General features: G+C 36.6%; 1 protein-coding gene across 1 annotated transcript; it reads right to left on the bottom strand.

Annotated features, from left to right (window-relative positions):
* Positions 1-638: 638 nt before the first annotated feature.
* LOC121148014 (POTE ankyrin domain family member G-like) lies at positions 639-16,914 on the bottom strand. The gene is made up of 7 exons (XM_040967980.1): positions 16,625-16,914; positions 13,630-13,764; positions 11,757-11,827; positions 9,684-9,877; positions 4,316-4,439; positions 2,187-2,228; positions 639-892 (listed from the first exon to the last, which is right to left on the bottom strand). Exons 1-5 carry the CDS (start codon positions 16,681-16,683, stop codon positions 4,434-4,436), a joined length of 465 nt encoding a protein of 154 aa, XP_040823914.1. The 5' UTR covers positions 16,684-16,914; the 3' UTR covers positions 639-892; positions 2,187-2,228; positions 4,316-4,433.
* Between the last annotated feature and the right edge of the window lie 732 nt (positions 16,915-17,646).

Here is a 17,646-nt window from a genome sequence, read left to right as displayed (position 1 = left end):
CCAAATGCCCTCAATGTCAGGTACAGGGCTGGTTCACTCCTCAGTACCCAAAGTCAGACAAGGCTGTTTCAGCAAAAATACAGAAACTCCATCTGGATCTTCTGTAAGGCTGGCAGGGACTTGAACCATCACCAATGTGACCCAGTTGGCGTGTAGCTTTAATGGTATGCATTAAGGTGTAGTATTTGAGAGGTATAAGAGCCAAGACTATTATTCTTTAAAACATTACGTTATTTAAAAGCAAAGGACTAAAATCCAGACAGCGGTTAGCTTTCAAATGAGATCTTGTTTACCTTTGACTGTTTTCCATTTCACACTATGGATTGGGTGCTTTTGTACGTTGTAGGGTGTGAAACTGAATAGTAGTCTAGAAACTAAAAAAAACATCACATGAAGCATTAGAGTTAATGGAGAAAAATACACGGAAGTCCATGTTTATAATGAAGTTCAGGAAGGTCCTTTTATACAAAATGATATTTGAATGGATACCTGAAGGTTGTACAAGATTACCCTTTGATGAAGTCAAGACTTTTCCAATGTACAGGTGGAAGGAGAATTTCTCTCACTCTTGCACTGGCTCTCTCCCCACCTCTACGTATCTCTATGGTACCTTTATGCCTCTCAAATAAATTAAATTTTAAAAATACTATACCTGTTGTTGTGACACCTATGTAATGCAAAATATCTCTAAGGATTTTCACACAATATATTTTAGTACAAAGCCACTAAAATACTGAGCAAATAATGCAGTCAGTATAGTGTTACTGTCATGCAGAGGATATGTTTAAAATATATGCACAATTTTAGGATGTTCCCGAAACTCTGTCTTGGTTTCTGTCGGCCTCCTCATGAGATCAGAGGAAGCCTGCATAAGATCCAAGTTCTGTAATAGCTAGACAGAAAAAAAGAAGTATTTTATCTCAACGACTTCATAGTTAAATCTTTATCACTATTGAGAAAAAATACATATATATACACAATGATGGCATACATTCAGTATTCAAATATGTATTTATAGTTGTACTTTGAACTCATGATGTTTATGGGTTAATATTCAGAGTTGCTCATTCATCTCCTCATCCTTGTACAATGCACTTAATAATAGGATTATAACATGAAGATGATATAGTCCATTCCTCCATTATGTAAACCTGTCTTCTCAAACTCCAATTTAAAAAAAAGCTGACTGGGCAATCATCATGCAATGCATAGACAAAAGCAGATAAATTAAACAGGGCTGTACTGAAATACAAAGGGGATGTGGCTCCTAATTTCACGCCAATATTGTACATCTTCTGGTGGGTTGAAGTGTACATTAATATCTGAACCACTGAGATCTGCAGTTCACATTTGTGTCCCAGATAAGAGGGAGAATTAAAAGATACACAGTAAGGTAGAGGTCAGGAAAAAGCCTTATGGGATTATGAGCAGTTTGCTTTGTCTTCACAAGAAATAAATTATTTCAGTGCTTTTACTCCACGCTAAGGATTTGAGAACTTATCCAGAAGGCAAAAGCTAACCCTGTGACCAGGTAAATGACAGGCCAAACATCATCTATTGGGTACTAATTTATGAACTGTAACTTCTTGAGCAACTATTACTGAGTTTAGATTTCTGAGCTTAACACTGCCATGCATCTGGGAAGTTGATGATGCCATTCTTATGTGAGAACAGCTGTATCACACAGACTGACGGTTCCACAGGGATGGCAGGACTCATAAACGTGTAATGCCACTAAATCACCTAGACTTGCTGAGCATTATAAAAGCTATTTTAAAAAGGATTTCTTTACTTTTTTTTATTGGAAAGGCAGATCAGATTTACAGAGAGAAGGAGACAGAAAGATCTTCCATCTGCTGGTTCTCTCCTCAAACGTCACATCAGCCAGAGCTACGCTAATCCAAAGCCAGGTCTTCCACACAGGTGCAGGGTCCCAAGGCCTATGAGCCATCCTCTGTTGCTTTCCCAGACCATAAACAGAGAGCTGGATGGGAAGTGGGGCATGAACTGGTGCTCATTTGGGAACCCATCTCTTGCAAGGTGAGATTTTAGCCATTGAGCCATTGCACTAGAACCCTTTAAAAAGCTGTGTAGTATCAAAACAAAGGAAAGTGATGGCATATACTACTTTCAGCTCATTCAAGAAATAAGATCATGCAAATTAAATGAAAAATTTGGGGGCATACCTCATCTGCTTCTTGAAGTAAATCAGTTTGTTCCTCCCGCATCTGTAAAAAGTTGAATATAATGTATTAAAGTTTATGTTAAGCAACATACAATCCCATGAGTATGTTATATCATTTAGAAAATGTGACCTCTATGTAAGACATTGGAAACCAAACCAAACTTCAATTGAGCAATAAATGCATAAATAAAGATTCACTTTTTTAAAAAGTTTACCTAAAAGAAGATATGAGTGGATAATGCTATTTAGATTAATCTGAGAACAACTACAGTTAGGATTACTCTGCAATAAACATGATTGTAGAAGCGTAATGCTTTATCATACTAGTATAAAATAAGTCATATCATATTTTATACCAAACGAATTATTTGTATTTGTTAGCAGGCCTTGCCTTTTTAAAGAATTCAGTGAGGTTTTAAATTCTAATGTAAGTTTTCTGTAAAACCAACTTTATGTTTCCCAGTTTTTCAGCATGGAATTTTAAGCACATAAGTGAAAAAAACAATATTGTCGTAATGTCTTGTGGGAATCTTACTGGCAAAGATTAAGTCAAATCACCATGGTAACCATATTACGATTCAGTACTTTTTTTTCATATAGACTCAGAAAATTTAATGGAATAAGGGACAAATATGGGTAAAAGCTAGCTTTCACATTTGGTTTCTGTGAATTCCTAATTTTCTAGAACTAGAAATTTAAAAGCAAGATAGAGATCTTTAAAATTTTAACTTATTTTAGATAGTTAAGCACAGTGGAATATATTAAAGCATGAGAAACTACTGAGAAGAACTGTATCCTAATAAACTGGGAAACCTCAGGGAAATAGGCAAATTCCTGGATTTATATAACCTAGAAACATTACATCAGGAAGATATAGACAACACCCACAGACTCATAACAAGCAATGAGGTTGAAGCAGTAACCAAGAAGTTACTCCATCAAGGAAGTCCAGGACCTAATTGCTGAATTCTACAAAACATTCAAGGAGGATATAACCCCAATACTTTTCAAATTATCCCAAAATATTGAATACGCTGGAACTTTGCCAAACTTTTGTCATCAGGCCAGCATTACTTTGATATCAAAAACAACTAAGACATGAAACTACTGACCATTATCCCTAAAGATTCCCAACAAGATCCTAGCAAGTCAAATCCAAAATTGCATCAAAAGGTGAGATTTATCCCAGAAATTCAATGGCGGTTAAACATACAGAAATCAATAAATATCATGAATCACATTATTAGAATGAAAAACAAAAACCATACGGTCTTAAAAGACGCAAAGAAAATATTTGGCAAGATTCAACATCTCTTCGTGATTTAAAAAAAAAATTTACAAATTATGTATAGAAGGAACATTCCTCAAAATTGTAAAGGCTATATATCACAAAACAATGAGTGTCATTAAAAATGATGGTAGTATAACATTCTTGTTTGACAAAAGTAAAAAACGAAGTGCCCACAGGGTATAGTAAAGGGTGGTGGCTTCAAGCCTGAGTCTGATATCAAAACAACTGAAATTTATAGAGTACAAGTAGGGTGAGTGTATTTTTCAAGTAGGATGAATTTTTTAAAATTATGGACCGAGGATAAACAGTGATGTTTCAAAACATGTTGGTTTGATACTTAAATACTCATCCTATTAGAAAAGGTAGAGTACGAGCCATCCACTGTCAGTGACTTGGAACGAATGCAGTGTCGCAGAAGTGTTGTCGTGTGAATTCTAACACTAGGTAGAAAGGGCTCTCCATCCCAGATGGCTTGCTCTTGGAAGCTCAGGCCACAAAGAGAGTGGAGGTGTTCAAGAGTGGCTGCCTGCTCCCATTACAGATGAAGCCAGTGATCATATGTAGATGAGTCAGGGAACAAAGCTTCAGATGATTCCACTGCCCCAGACCTCCCGCAGTCGATGGCCATAGGGATTTAGGATCATGTAATGATGCCTTGGCCTTAGACTCACGGTCCAGAATTTGAGACTTAAGAGAACCAACAGTGTGTATTTTTTACATAGAGAGAAGAACAATGTATTTTTTAAAAGCTATCTTTTTAGTTTGATTCAAGTTTGCCAAATTACTGTACTGTTCAAAGAATTCAAAGATTTCTGGTCCCTCAATGGATGAAGAATTACCTGATATTTTGCCATAGGATGGTGAATTTCCAATTCACTGGTTTTTAAATCTGCATGGAAAGTGAGAACTCCATTTTCATATTGCTTTAACTTGTTTCTTATAGCTCTTAAAAGTGTCTTATATCTATAGGAATGAACATAGAAAGTAAAAAATTTCAGAATAATAGTATTTTAAGATTATTCATATTATGAAATTGAAATCTATCATGTAAAAGAAAGAAGTCTGCAAACTATGTTCCACTCTCATTAGGTTCAATTTAACATTGAAGCATTACAATAAATTAGCGTCTTCAAAATAAAGAGTAAATTTTATGATGCACATTGCAAGATTACCATACAATACATGTTACATATGTATTGTATAGTACAATTACATATTACATAATTACCGTACATTGCATGGTTACTAATGTATGGTAACCATGCATAGTTATTATAAATTACTAATATCCTTTTTAGTATGCTAACATCCATCACTGGCCTGTTATTTAATATTAGTTGCAACCAAGAGATCACTATCGATGGTGAGGAAAAAAGCATACTTGCATATGAATGTTATTAAAAAGAAGTAAAAATACATCTTGGCATCTATTAACCATAATCTGCAACAAAAAAAGTCAGCACAGAGTAAAAATATCAACAGTGCCATTCAGAATAGAATAAGGGATAGCAAAGAACATCTCTTATGTCTGCACTGAGTGGGGACGATAATGAAGTTTAAGAAGAAAGAAAGTTTACAGAGATGACACGTAAATACCACTTTACCACACTTAGAGAGCTTTGGTTAGCACAATGTTAACCAAATGAAAAGGATGCAGAACCATGTAAAAACAGGTAAATGAGAGAACTATTAGACTTAGCACACCAAAGAAGTACCCACATATTAAAGATAAAAGCAAGCATACTGCTAACTTCAAAGACCCTGGGAAACATTCTGTTATTTTAGCCAATAGTAGAAACATCATTGCTATTATCATTTCTCTACATAATATGCAAGGTTTATGCCATAAAATTATATATACATATGTACATATTTCCATGTATATATATATATACATATTTGGGTCCATAAACATACACATATATTAATATATATTTAGTGTGTATATGTTATATATGTATGTGTATATATTGTATATATACATATATATATATATATATATATACTTAAAGCAGAAGTTAATGGGTACCATGCATACATGAGAGAAACCCAAGGAAAATGAGAAATTGCCATACTATATTCATAGCTAAAGCAAACAAAAAAGAAAGTAGAAGCCGGATCCAAGATTATTTTTGGAGGCCAGTGTTGTGGAGCAGAGAATAAAGCCAAAACCTGTGACACCAACATCCAGCGGGTGGGTGTTGACTCACATGCAGGCTAGTCCACTTCTGACCCAGCCCCTTGCTAATCGCCTGGGAAAACAGCAGAAGATGGCCTGAGGGTTGCGCCCATACAAATCACAGGGCATTAGCCTAGTACAGCCCTGGCACTTGTAGCCAGCAGGGGAGTGAACCAGTAGATGAACACCTCTCTGTCTTTCTTTCTCTTTCTCTGTGGCTCTCTCAACAAATAAATATTTTTAAAAGGATCATTTTTGATGTTGATAAAAAATGACACCGACAAACTTCAGATATTTGAATGCTGAAGAAAAGCACACTTTCAAAAAGAGGTTAAAAAGACAGCCAAAAAAAAAAAAATCCCTCAGAAATACTAATTTAAGATAGATGAAAAACACATTATTGTTTTTGAAGTTGTTGACAAAAGTCTAACACCTGGAGATGCAAGAAGGTTTCAGATTGTGTTGTGAGATTTTTTAAGGTAAAATTTAAAAACAATTTAATTATGGAAATGCAGGAAATATAGTGAACTTGCAATTGAGCTTTCATAAAGTCAGATTATAAACTACTTAAAGTATGATTCAAATGAGCTGAGATAGTACAGTCTTACTCAATTAGCTCTTCCTCTAATTCAGCATTTTTCTTGCACTGTTCATTCAGGTTAGATTGCAACGCAGTAACCTTTTCTAGGTGTGCCTTTTCTTCCTTGGACTTTAAGAAAAATTTTAAAGAAAGTTAGTTTTAAGCTAGAATGTCATCTTAAAATTATAATTTAATGAGTTCATGAATACTACAATCTATAAAAATGCAAATACCATATATATACATATATATATTAAGATTTATTTATTTTTATTGAAAAGTCAGACATGCAGAGAGGAGGAGAGACAGAGAGGATGATCCTCTGTCCATTTATTCACTCCTCAACTGGCCGCAATGGCCAGACCTGTGTCGACCCAAAGCCAGCAGCCAGAGGCCTCCTTAGCGTCTCCCATGTGGGTGTAGGGTCCCAAGGCCTTGGGCTGTCCTCAACTGTTTTCCCAGGCCACAAGCAGGGAGCGGGATGGAAAGCGGGGCTGCTGGGACACAAACCAATGCCCATATGGGATCCTGGTATGTTCAAGGTGAGGACTTTAGCCACTAAGCTTCTGCACTGGGCCCGATATATATTTTTCAAAACTAATTACTTAATTCAAACTGATGTATACTATTGTGAATTGGCTGCTGGAAGTATAGGGTTGCAGGGCACTTTTTCATATACAGATTCCACTTCATTTGGATATATCCCCAGGAGTAGGATATAGTATTTAAATATAGTCATTTAGTATTCAAATTTTTAATTTGATCACTTCTGGCACAGATTTAGTTCCTTGATCCATTTAGAGCTGATTTTTTTAGACGATGACAGGTTGCAGAATGGGGAGCGTCCTGCTTCTTACAGCTGTCAGCTAATATCCAATTGTCACAACAGTATTTCCTGAAAAGACCAGCCTTTTTACATGGATTATTTTCAGTTCTATCAAAAAGTTTTGGCTTGACACAAAAGCCAAATACAGATGAAACAGAGAAATAGAACTACAGACCGATATTCCTGATGAACACAGATGCAAAAATCATTAATGAAATGCAAGTCAACAGAATCCAACAATAACACATCAAATAGATCATTCACCTGCACTGGGTGGGATTTATCTCTGACATGCAAAGATGGTTTAACATTCACAAATCAATGAATGTGATACAACACTTGAACAGAATGCAGAATAAAAAACCATATGACCATCTTAATAGAGGTATAGAAGGCATTTAGCAAAAATCCAACACCACTGCACTTTAAAAACTCCTAAGCAAGATAGGCATAGAAGAAATATTTTACAACACAGTCAAAGCAATATACAAAAAAAAAAAATGCCACACCATACAAAAAGGGAAAACACCAGAAGCTTTTCCATTAAGATCTGACCTAGATGGATGCCCACTTTCACCACTGCTATTCAACAGAAACTGACTTTCTGACTCCCAGCAGTGGCAGGCTTTGGGAATAAAGCAACAGAAAAGGAATTTATTTTTCTGTTGTTTACTGTCATTCATTGTATTTCATTTACTCTCTTTATGTCTCCTTGATATATTTATAGCTCCTTCTCAAAAATGTATAAAAAGTAAACATGTATGTTAAAATATTTGGTTTAACACGTCCTTTTTGCACTATGGTTACACTCAAAAATGCCTCATTGTGTAGAAATGTATAAACATTTGTCTTTTATAATTAAAAAATTTAATATTATGTTTCAAAGGAGTCATCTTGCAGACACTTCAGTTGATATCTAAGGATTATATCCTGCATTGTTTCACAAATCAATATTACCATACCATTCAATATTTAACAATATGTATAGGCCAGTAATGTATTTTACATTCCTAAGACAAATGTAGGGCCCTGTGCAATGGCTCAGTTGGCATATCCTCCCCTTTCAAGTGCTGGAATCCCATATGGGTGTCAGTTTGTATCCCAGATGCTCCACTTCCCATCCAGCTTTCTGCTTGTGGCCTGGAAAAGAAGAAGAAGACAGCCCAAGGCCTTGGGACCCTGTGTCTACACGGAAGACTCAGAAGAAGTTCCAGGCTCCTGGCTTCAGACTGGTTCAGCTCCAGCCATTGCAGTTACTTGGAGAGTGAACCAGTGGAAGGAAGATCTTTGTCTCTGCTCCTTGTAAATCTGCCTTTCCAAGAAAAATAAATAAATCTTTTACAAACATAGGTACATATCATTGAAATTTTTATCTCCAAGAACTTATCCTTCTTCTTGACTTCATTTTCCAAAATTCAGAGTTCTAAGGAGATTTGCCTATTTAGTGGTTCACTTTAGAGTTCACTTTAGTGTAGTGAATAAAATTTTCTTTTGGGAATCATATGCTTTTTCTGAGTAAAGCCATTTTCACCTACTCCAAAAGCCTTTGTCTGAATGTATCTCCAAAGTACCCTGTGGGCCTCTAATCTAGTTTATCTTAAAACTGAAGATGTGGTCACCAAAGAATCGCCTTTCTGAAGTGTTGTGGGATGATGCCCCTCAAACTCTTGGGACTGACGGGATTGCTGAGACTTGAACCCAGGCACTTTGGAATGGGAAGACAATATCCTAGATGGAATCTCAACTTAATGGACTTAGATGGACTCAATTATTTGTGAAATTTACCAAAAATAGGAGATACACTGAAGATGAGAAAAACTGCTGCACTTGAAAATAGTTTACAAAATTTTACTATTCTTTAAATTATGAACATCTTCATTGAGTCTCAATAATTTTTATAAAAACACTTTAAAAAAAGGCAAACCATCAATTATTAGGAGCCAAAACCAATTAATCCTAATCAAAGAAAATAAAATTACTCAATTATAACTCAGATGACACACTGTGATACTTTTATGTATCTATAGAAACTATCTTCTTCAGTTCAAATGTTAGTTCTAAAATATATGAACATCAACTACTAATAGTGTATATAACCTCCCATAATATTTGCCATTTTCTCCTTCCAATCATATATTTTTGAAAGTTATCTGTTCTGTAACAAAACTTTTCTGTTTTAGAAGGGTTGATTCTCTCAACAGACAGTTGGGTGGCTTGGGTGATCTAATTGTCTCCCCATCTGGTTACATTCCATCACCTCTCTAGATATTAATGACCAGCAATATTAAATATTAAATTATTTAAATTACATCATGCTATTACCATTACATTATATACATAATTTTAATTGCTTAAACTTACGATCCATTTTTGAATGTTACATTTTATTATGTTAGCAAATTATAAAAAATGGTAGATGTAGAAAATTTAGGAAAATTTTGGTCTTGATTTGGAAGATGAAAACTTTATAAAGATCTTTTGAGCTTTGGAAAATTTTTAATTTAGTACTAAGTTATTATTTAGTTATTCTAAAGGTTGTCCCAGAGATGTCTTTTTCTTATTCTGTGTCATGTTTTAAGGCAAACAGAACAGTATCAGGGCAGAAATTAAAGTTTTACATACCAGAGGCTGGTCATCTTCACTTCCATTAAGCTTTTCTTTTTCTTTCCCAACTTTTGTGAATAAGTCATTAAGTTTTAGAGAACTCACATCTCCAAGTTCAGGTTCCATGCTTTTAGAGTTATTGATATTATAGCCATCATGTGCTGGCTCCTTGAGCACATCTTGTTTTGGTTTTATTTTGTTATTACGTGTGTCTGTAACATCATAAACACTATGTCAGTTTATTAAATCATGTGCTTCATTTTGGGGCAAGGTAGGTCTCAAGTAGAGAAGGCTTTCTGAACCCTATAAAGTATGAATTTGTTTCATTCAGGTAGTAAAATTTTGGTTCCTGTATTTTGTCATTTGCACTATAAAGCATACTTGCCTTCACACATCTTTATATTCAGTTGAACAATCTACTTAGAAGAGTTAAAGCCATATATTTACAATAATAGAAAAATAACATTATCGATTGAAAATTTAAATTGATCTTAACCTTTAACTATACTTACTGCTTTGAGAAATAATATTTTTCTAAAACATCAAACCATTAATAGACACTAAACATTGCCAACTTCAATACATACAAACATCTCAACCATCCATTCACAAATTCATCTATTTGACACAAATTTAAAAAGCAGACAAAATAAAATGTAGAGATATAAGGGAAATGGATGTCATGCTGTGCACTGCTCTGTATCTTACAACAGCATCACCCATTTTCTTCATTACTAGTGACTTTCACAATTAGTCTTTGTATATCTTTGCCATCACATAAGCAGTTGTTTCATTTGAAATGCTTTAACCTACTATGATGACAAATTTCTTTTCATCTTGTAAGACTCACCTTGTGGTGTAAAGGACTATTTGATTATTGCTGTCTTCCCCCCCAAAGAAATAGATTTCTCCCTTTTGGGTGGCTACCTGAGTACAGATTTTTCTACTGTACCTATGCCATTGGAACCATAACTATTTCTTTATATTCTATTCTCTTAGTTCCTATACTATATGGAACCATCTTGTAAATTATTCATATCAACAAGCCCCTCTTTACTCAATGATTATTTAGAGTTCCTGCGAAGTTATAGGCACTAGGCTGTAGAGAGTGCAATTAAAATTGGTTTTTCTACAGATAATGCCTGGCATGACTTTTTTTTTTTTTCTTAAGATTTATTTATTTATTGGAAAGTCAGATATACAGAGAGAAGGAGAGACAGAGAGAAAGATCTTCTGTCCGATGACTCGCTCCCCAAGTGAGCCGCAACGGTCGATGCTATGCTGATCCGAAGCCAGGATCCAGGAACTTCTTCCAGGTATCCCACACGGGTGCAGGGCCCCAAGGCCCTGAGCCGTCCTCGACTGCCCCACTAGGCCACAAGCAGGGAGCTGGATGGGAAGCAGGGCTGCCAGGATCAGAACCAGCGCCCACATGGGATCCTGGCGCGTTCAAGGCGAGGACTTTAGCCGCTAGGCCATGCTGCTGGGCCCAGGATTGAGCTTTTAAGAGAGTAATTAGCCAGGTTAAAAAGGGCAGTGGGTAGGAACAGCCAGAGAGGTAGGGAAGTGTTAAATAGGGGAGCTGTTTGCCTAAAAAATTGGGACTAGAGAGGAGGGTATCAGGTAGCAGTTTGGCAGTGCCCAAGAAATGAACTCTACACTGTCTTGTAGAATTAATTTGGTTTAGTATATTGTATTACTACTCTCTAAAAGGATTTTTATGGGAGGGGGCAGTGCAGTGGAATATCAGGTTAATTCTCCACCCACATATGACACCATCCTATATGGACATCAATTCCAAAAATCCCAGCTGCTCCACTTCCAATCCAGCACCTTGATGATGGCCTGAAAAAGCAGAGAGAATGTCCCAGGTCCTTAGGCCCCTGCACTCGTGGGAGGCTGGGAAGAGCTGCTGGCTCCCAGCTTTGGATCAGCTTAGCTCTTGACTTTACAGCCATTTGGGGAGTGAACCAGTAGATGAAATCTCTCTCTCTCTCTTTCTCCTTCTCCCCCTCTCTCCGTCCCCAAATCTGCCTGTCTCCTTTTTAATCTGTGGTAGGAACACTAGTAGTAATTCACTAAAATACTTACCTGGTGTATTCTTTGCAAGCATTTTGGATCTCTGTTCTTCTTCATAATCCAGAATGAGCTGGCGGTTAGTTCTACATTCAAATAGAGGTACCGAAGTTTTACATAATCAGTGATATGAAAACAATTTACCAAATGTATTAAATTCTTAAGAGAACTTCAGATAATATACAACATCAGAACTTCATATAATCCCAATATGCCTCTTGAAATTAAGAAAAAGTAACCAGATGCTCTTATGAATTGAGGGTACTGTCTTAGTAAACTGATGAGTGCTAACTTGACGTAATAAAGAACACCATGAGCTAAGAATTTGTTCTTAGATAATTTATTTCTCTTAGCCTCAAAATCTTTTGAAAAAGTATTTGGGGGATTGGCACAGTGGTGGTCAAGTTAATCCTCCATCTGCAGTGCCGGCATTTCATATGGGCTCTGATTCAAATGCCAACTGCTCTACTTCCAATCCAGACCCCTGCCGATGGCCTGGGAAAGCAGTGAGGGATGGCTCATGTCCTTGGATCCCATCCACTCACATGGGAAACTCAGAAGAAGCTCCCTGATCCTTGTTTCAGATTGGTCCAACTCTGGCCATTGTGGCCATTTGGGGAGTGAACCAGGAAATGGTAGATCTACCGATCTTGTCCTCTCTCTGTATTTTTAAAAATATTTTTAAGATACTTATTTTTTAAACAGTATTTTTAAAATAACAAGTATGTTTCAAGAGAGGTAGGTTGGTATTGAAGCAGCTGAACTCACACAGGAGCTCATAAGGGATATCAGTGTTGCAAATAGCAGCTGAACTTGCTGTGCCACAAAGCTAGCGCTGGTTATCAGTTTGTCTCAGAAGCTTTATTGTTCAAGATATTTCAGTTATTTAGTAATTTTTGGCTAAATTTATTTCAAAATATCCCATTAGTTGAGATAGAGACATCAAAGCATGAACTGGACTATTGCTATTCCTTCTCCTCTTACTCAAAAACGCTCAATCAGTACACCGTTAGAATCCTACTTAATTTTCATGTTCAGCTCCAACAGACTGAGGACATGATGAGTTCTGGATGGGGCTCACCTCTTTTCCATCTAAAAAATAACATATCTCACATTCAGAGTATTCTGATGAGTGGCACAATTCAAACATTTAAGAGAATTTGAGGTGCAAATCGAATACTCAGTATAGAAGGGTTTTGTGAAAATAGATTATATCTGGCACTTACACAAGTTGACTGCCACTCTAGGAAAAACCAACAAACCAAAGATGGTACACTCAGGAGATATGAAATGACCTCGGGGTACAAACCTGGTAGCAAACAAGAAAGGAAATTACTGTTTCCTACAATGCCCTCTTATGTTCTGGGGCTAAAGTGAGATTTTCAAGGCGAGAGAAACGGTCAGTATTTTTGGTGTGCAGGAAAACCAAGAGACTCAGCTGCAAGAGCAGAGTACTTCTGCTTGGAGGACAATAGCTTCATTGTTAAGGTGAATTAATAAACACTGTTAACATTGAAGTAGATGTGAGGATCCACACTGAGACTGGGAGAGCTGGATGAGTCAGAGCACCTTGCTGACAGGGGCCATAACCGCCATTCTCCTGAACATCTCAATACCCATGTAAGTAACTCGAAGCATCAAAGATGTGCCAATATTTAGATCCCATGCACTGGTGTTATCCATGGGATGAAGCGTACAATATAAGAATCGATAAAGGCCCACGCATTCCTGAGCTGAAGAATCTAGAACCCGCTATTTGGTTTCTAAGTGAACCAAATCCCTGTCATTTCAAAAAGTACAATGTTTTACCTGACACATAACATGTAGTAGCTATGATTACTTTGGCCTTCAACTTAAAATTGACTAGCATTTTAGCGTGAACACTTACATATTAAATGTCACAAGAGCAAACTTCTCTGCGGGCCATCCATTCATGCTTTGGCAAGAGGCATCAATGCCTTTTTGTAGAAGAAGCCTCACTATCTTGGTTGATCTATACTGTGCAGCCAGCATGAGAGCCGTCCTAGGAGCACAGACATAACTTCATGCTTAAAAACTTTAATGAAGTGACTTAAAGAGCTAATGTGACATACATTACCAATTTCATATCTTACCGGTCTCTCTAGAATTGACCACATACATGTACTAATAGTCCACGTGGGAGCCCAAATGTTCATGTTTATAATTTACAAGGCTAGACGAAAAGGACCAAAAACATGTCTTTTTCCCCCATAGGGGTAATTCCACAGAAGTGGCCCATTTAACATCCATTAATGAACAAGAACTCTGCCAAGGTTACTTTTCTGAAGTGGGTTATTTTTTTTTTAAGATTTATTTATTTTTATTGTAAAGTCAGATATACAAAGAGGAGGAGAGACAGAGAGGAAGATCTTCCTTCTACTGATTCATTCCCCAGGTGGCCACAATGGCCAGAGCTGAGCTGATCCAAGGCCAGGAGCCCAGAGTTTCTTCTGGGTCTCCCATGAGGGCGAAGGGTCCTAAGGCTTTGGGTCATCCTCGACTGCTTTCCCAGGCCACAAGTAGGGATCTAGAAGGGAAGTGGAGCTGCTGGGACACAAACTGATGCCAGCATGGGATCCTAGCAAGTGGAAGGCAAGAATTTTAGCCACTAGACTTACAGCACCAGACCTGAAGTGGGTTACATTTTAAATAGCAAATATTCGCTAATTTGTTGTAACTCAAAATCGTCTCAAGTCAGGATAAATAAAAGCTAACTGGAGGCTGAAGATGATAACATTAAATATAATGGAGATAATACTAGTGGTAGTTTTATTTAACCATGCTAAAAACAAAAACAAAAACAAAAAACCTCCGGGTACTAAAGTCAATGCCTCCTACATGTATTTCTATTCATCTCTAATCACTCATGAATGTTCATGTCAGGTAACACTTGGTAATAAATAACGCCATCAAAGTCCCCCCATATATCTTACTAGGTAGGACACACTAAGGTATTGAAAATTTCCCTGCACACACCCCTGCTAAAACTGTTCTGCTCTTCAATCATTAACATATGGCTTGTTAGAGTTATAAGTTCAGTAAAAATCATGCTTGAGTACTATAAGCTGCTAAATATAAATATGAAGAAAAAAATACATGAGACAACTGAATAGTACCCTATGACCATTTTAAGGTTTATAGCAGTCGGTTATGTATAAACTAAAATTGAGATGTTAATGAAGTAGTTACAGGATGTGATTAAGAACCTGCATTCTCTAACGCATTGGTCACTCAGTACCATGTCAATTAACTTCATGATGTTGTAAATTTCCGTGTTTCTTCCTGTTGTTGAATTTGTGCTGTGGCTTTTCATTGGAGGGGATGATATTCTGCCAGCTCTACTTTCAGATCAAGGATGATCTCCCAATGAAACTGTTGGATTTATCTGGACAATGAGATGCTGGACTCTGCATGGTCCATGCCCACAATGATGGAATTATGACTGGTTATGAGCTGTACTGCTATAATTTGGAGGAAATCAATATGGGGGGAGGGTTTGGGGAGGGGTTGGGGGAATCCCAGAGCCTATGGAACTGTGTTATAAAATGAAAATTTAAAAAAAAGAATGATGAAACAAAGTCCCATACCTAGTACTAGGCATAGTGTGCCTTTTCTCTTTATCACTTATCTATGACTGGTCTTCATTAAAAGAAAAGTTTATCTAGCTGAAATTGTTCTTCCTTCCTCTGCTGTATATCAATTAAATGTAGAAAAATTATTTCTACAATTATTTAACCCAATTATTTAACCCAGCCATTAAGACACCAGTTAAGATACCCACATTCTATATTGAAATATGTGCATTTCCAGCCCCAGCTCTGACCCCAGCTTTTTGCTTCTTCAGGCTAACTAACACAGAAGGGATGGCTCAAGCAACTGGACTCCTGCCACCCATATGAAAGAACTGGATGGTGTTCCACACGCCCAGCTTCAGCTTAGTCAGATTTGTTCTAGAATCTGGAGAGTGAATAAATGTGTAGGTCTCTCCCTCTCTCTCTTGTCTCTCTTTAAAATATTTTTTCATTGGGAAGGCAGAATTACAGAGAGGAAAAACAGAGAAAAAGATTTTCCGCACATTGGTTCACTTTCCAAATGGCAACAATGGCTAGAGCTGTGTCAATCCAAAGATAGGAGCGAAGACTCTCTTCTGGGTCTCCCATGCAGGCGCAGTGTCCTAAGATTTTGGGTTGTCCTTCACTGCTCTCTCAGGCCTAATACAGGGAGCTGGATCAGACATGTAGCATATGAGATCCCAGCACTTATATGTGGAAGATTAACAAACTGAGTCAATGCATTGCTCCTCTCTCTCTTTTAAATGAATGCATTTAAAAATAAATAAAACTGTCAAAATATGCTGTAAAAATTTTAAAAATTGATGCAATGACAGTATCTGATAATAGCAATTTACAACTAGGGATAACCTATCAGTATTATTAAAAAAAATAACTAGAGATAGTCATCAAATGGACTGGCTGATTTTTAACATTCTCAAAAATATGTGAAAAGAGATTAAAACTTGTAAAAGGATTAAGAAGCTTAATAATACATAAACTAAATAAAAAGTATATGCACTATAAAACTAAGAAACTAAAGAGAACCTTCTGAAATATGATTCTATGTTCTTAAAAAGCTACACTAAAATATAAGCCAATACAACATAAGAATTGAATCCTACAACATATTGGTCTTCTTGTTGCTTAGTCTAAATAATTGTTTTTTCTTAACCAATGATTTGCAATTTATACTACACACCAGTAATTATAAGTTAATCTTCTGGTTACTTATTTTTCTGACAAGTGGTTTTTGTTACTCTTGGGCTACACTAGACTTAACAAAAAAAAAAAAAAGGAAATGACTTATACCGTCTAATGTTATCAACAGCATGAATATTGGCTCCTTTCTTTATTAAAAATTCTGCCATGTCCTCACCATCTTCATATATTGCAAGTAAAAGTGGTGTGAAGCCATCCTGTAAAAACAATTTAAGATTCACCAAATTACATGTTTCTCAACAAAAGTGAAGACCTTATAAGCTCAAGCATATATCATCCACAAAGGAAATAAACGTGTTGTCATTTCCTGCCATGGTTTCATATGTGCTACTCCTTCAGGAAAAGATCCTGTCGTCTGCCTCGTCACGCAGACCACAGCTACCTCACTTACATGGGACACTTGAGGCATCCAGGACTCCCTGATCGGAGCCTTTACCATAGCGTATGAAGACCTCCTGATTATTCCTCATCTCAACCTGGTTTTATCTCTGATGCTCCAAACCCTGTGACACAGTAGTAAAGATCCAGGTATTTTTACCCTTATCTTCGATTATGATTTGTATTAGTCTCTTGGGGATGATAGTAAAGCAATATAAAGATGTTTCTCATTTTACACTTTTTTCTGCTTCCTCCCTGTCTTTGTTCCTTAAAAATAAAATTAATAGTTAAAAACATAAAGAAGTAAGATTTTTGGTTTTCTAAAGTTTTCTTTTATATAGATTATGAATAATCACACTCCTAATGCTTATAAATGTGCCTCCCCCCCCCAAAAAAAAAGCGGAGCTGTAAATTCAAATAGGCGTGGAAACAAAGCAGTGACCTGTGGAAGTAAAATAGCAGAGTGTGGAAGACAGCAGACAGGAGAGGACATGACCTGTAAAAACGGGAGAAACCTCTACACAGCAGACCAAACAGCTCGATGGCTCAAGGGACATCAGAAATTTGAATGATTTCTGCCTGCAAATCCTACATTTATACATGCTAACACAACTGATGAGGAAAACTACACATATGCTTAGGCCATACTGCTCCACTAGGAAGCAGTCATCAATGTAATCTCTTCTGACACCAACCAAGCTCAATCATCATTTGAAACTTACACAAGAAAAAGG

This window comes from Ochotona curzoniae, unplaced genomic scaffold, assembly GCF_017591425.1.
Source record: "Ochotona curzoniae isolate NIBS_2020 unplaced genomic scaffold, NIBS_Ocur_1.0 scaffold_4683, whole genome shotgun sequence".
NCBI classification, from domain to species: domain Eukaryota; kingdom Metazoa; phylum Chordata; class Mammalia; order Lagomorpha; family Ochotonidae; genus Ochotona; species Ochotona curzoniae.
The sequence above is the reverse complement of the archived record's forward strand: the minus strand, read 5'-3'. Positions and strand labels throughout refer to the sequence as shown.

Bases quoted from the DNA above. Each gene is read 5' to 3' on its own strand.
- LOC121148014 (XM_040967980.1), bottom strand. From the start codon at position 16,683: ATGGCAGAATTTTTAATAAAGAAAGGAGCCAATATTCATGCTGTTGAT. The intron at 11,828-13,629 runs GTAAGTGTTCAC...ATTTGAATGTAG, and splicing joins GCTCTTGTGACATTTAATAT to AACTAACCGCCAGCTCATTC. The intron at 9,878-11,756 runs GTAAGTATTTTA...ATGATGTTACAG, and splicing joins GCTTGCAAAGAATACACCAG to ACACACGTAATAACAAAATA.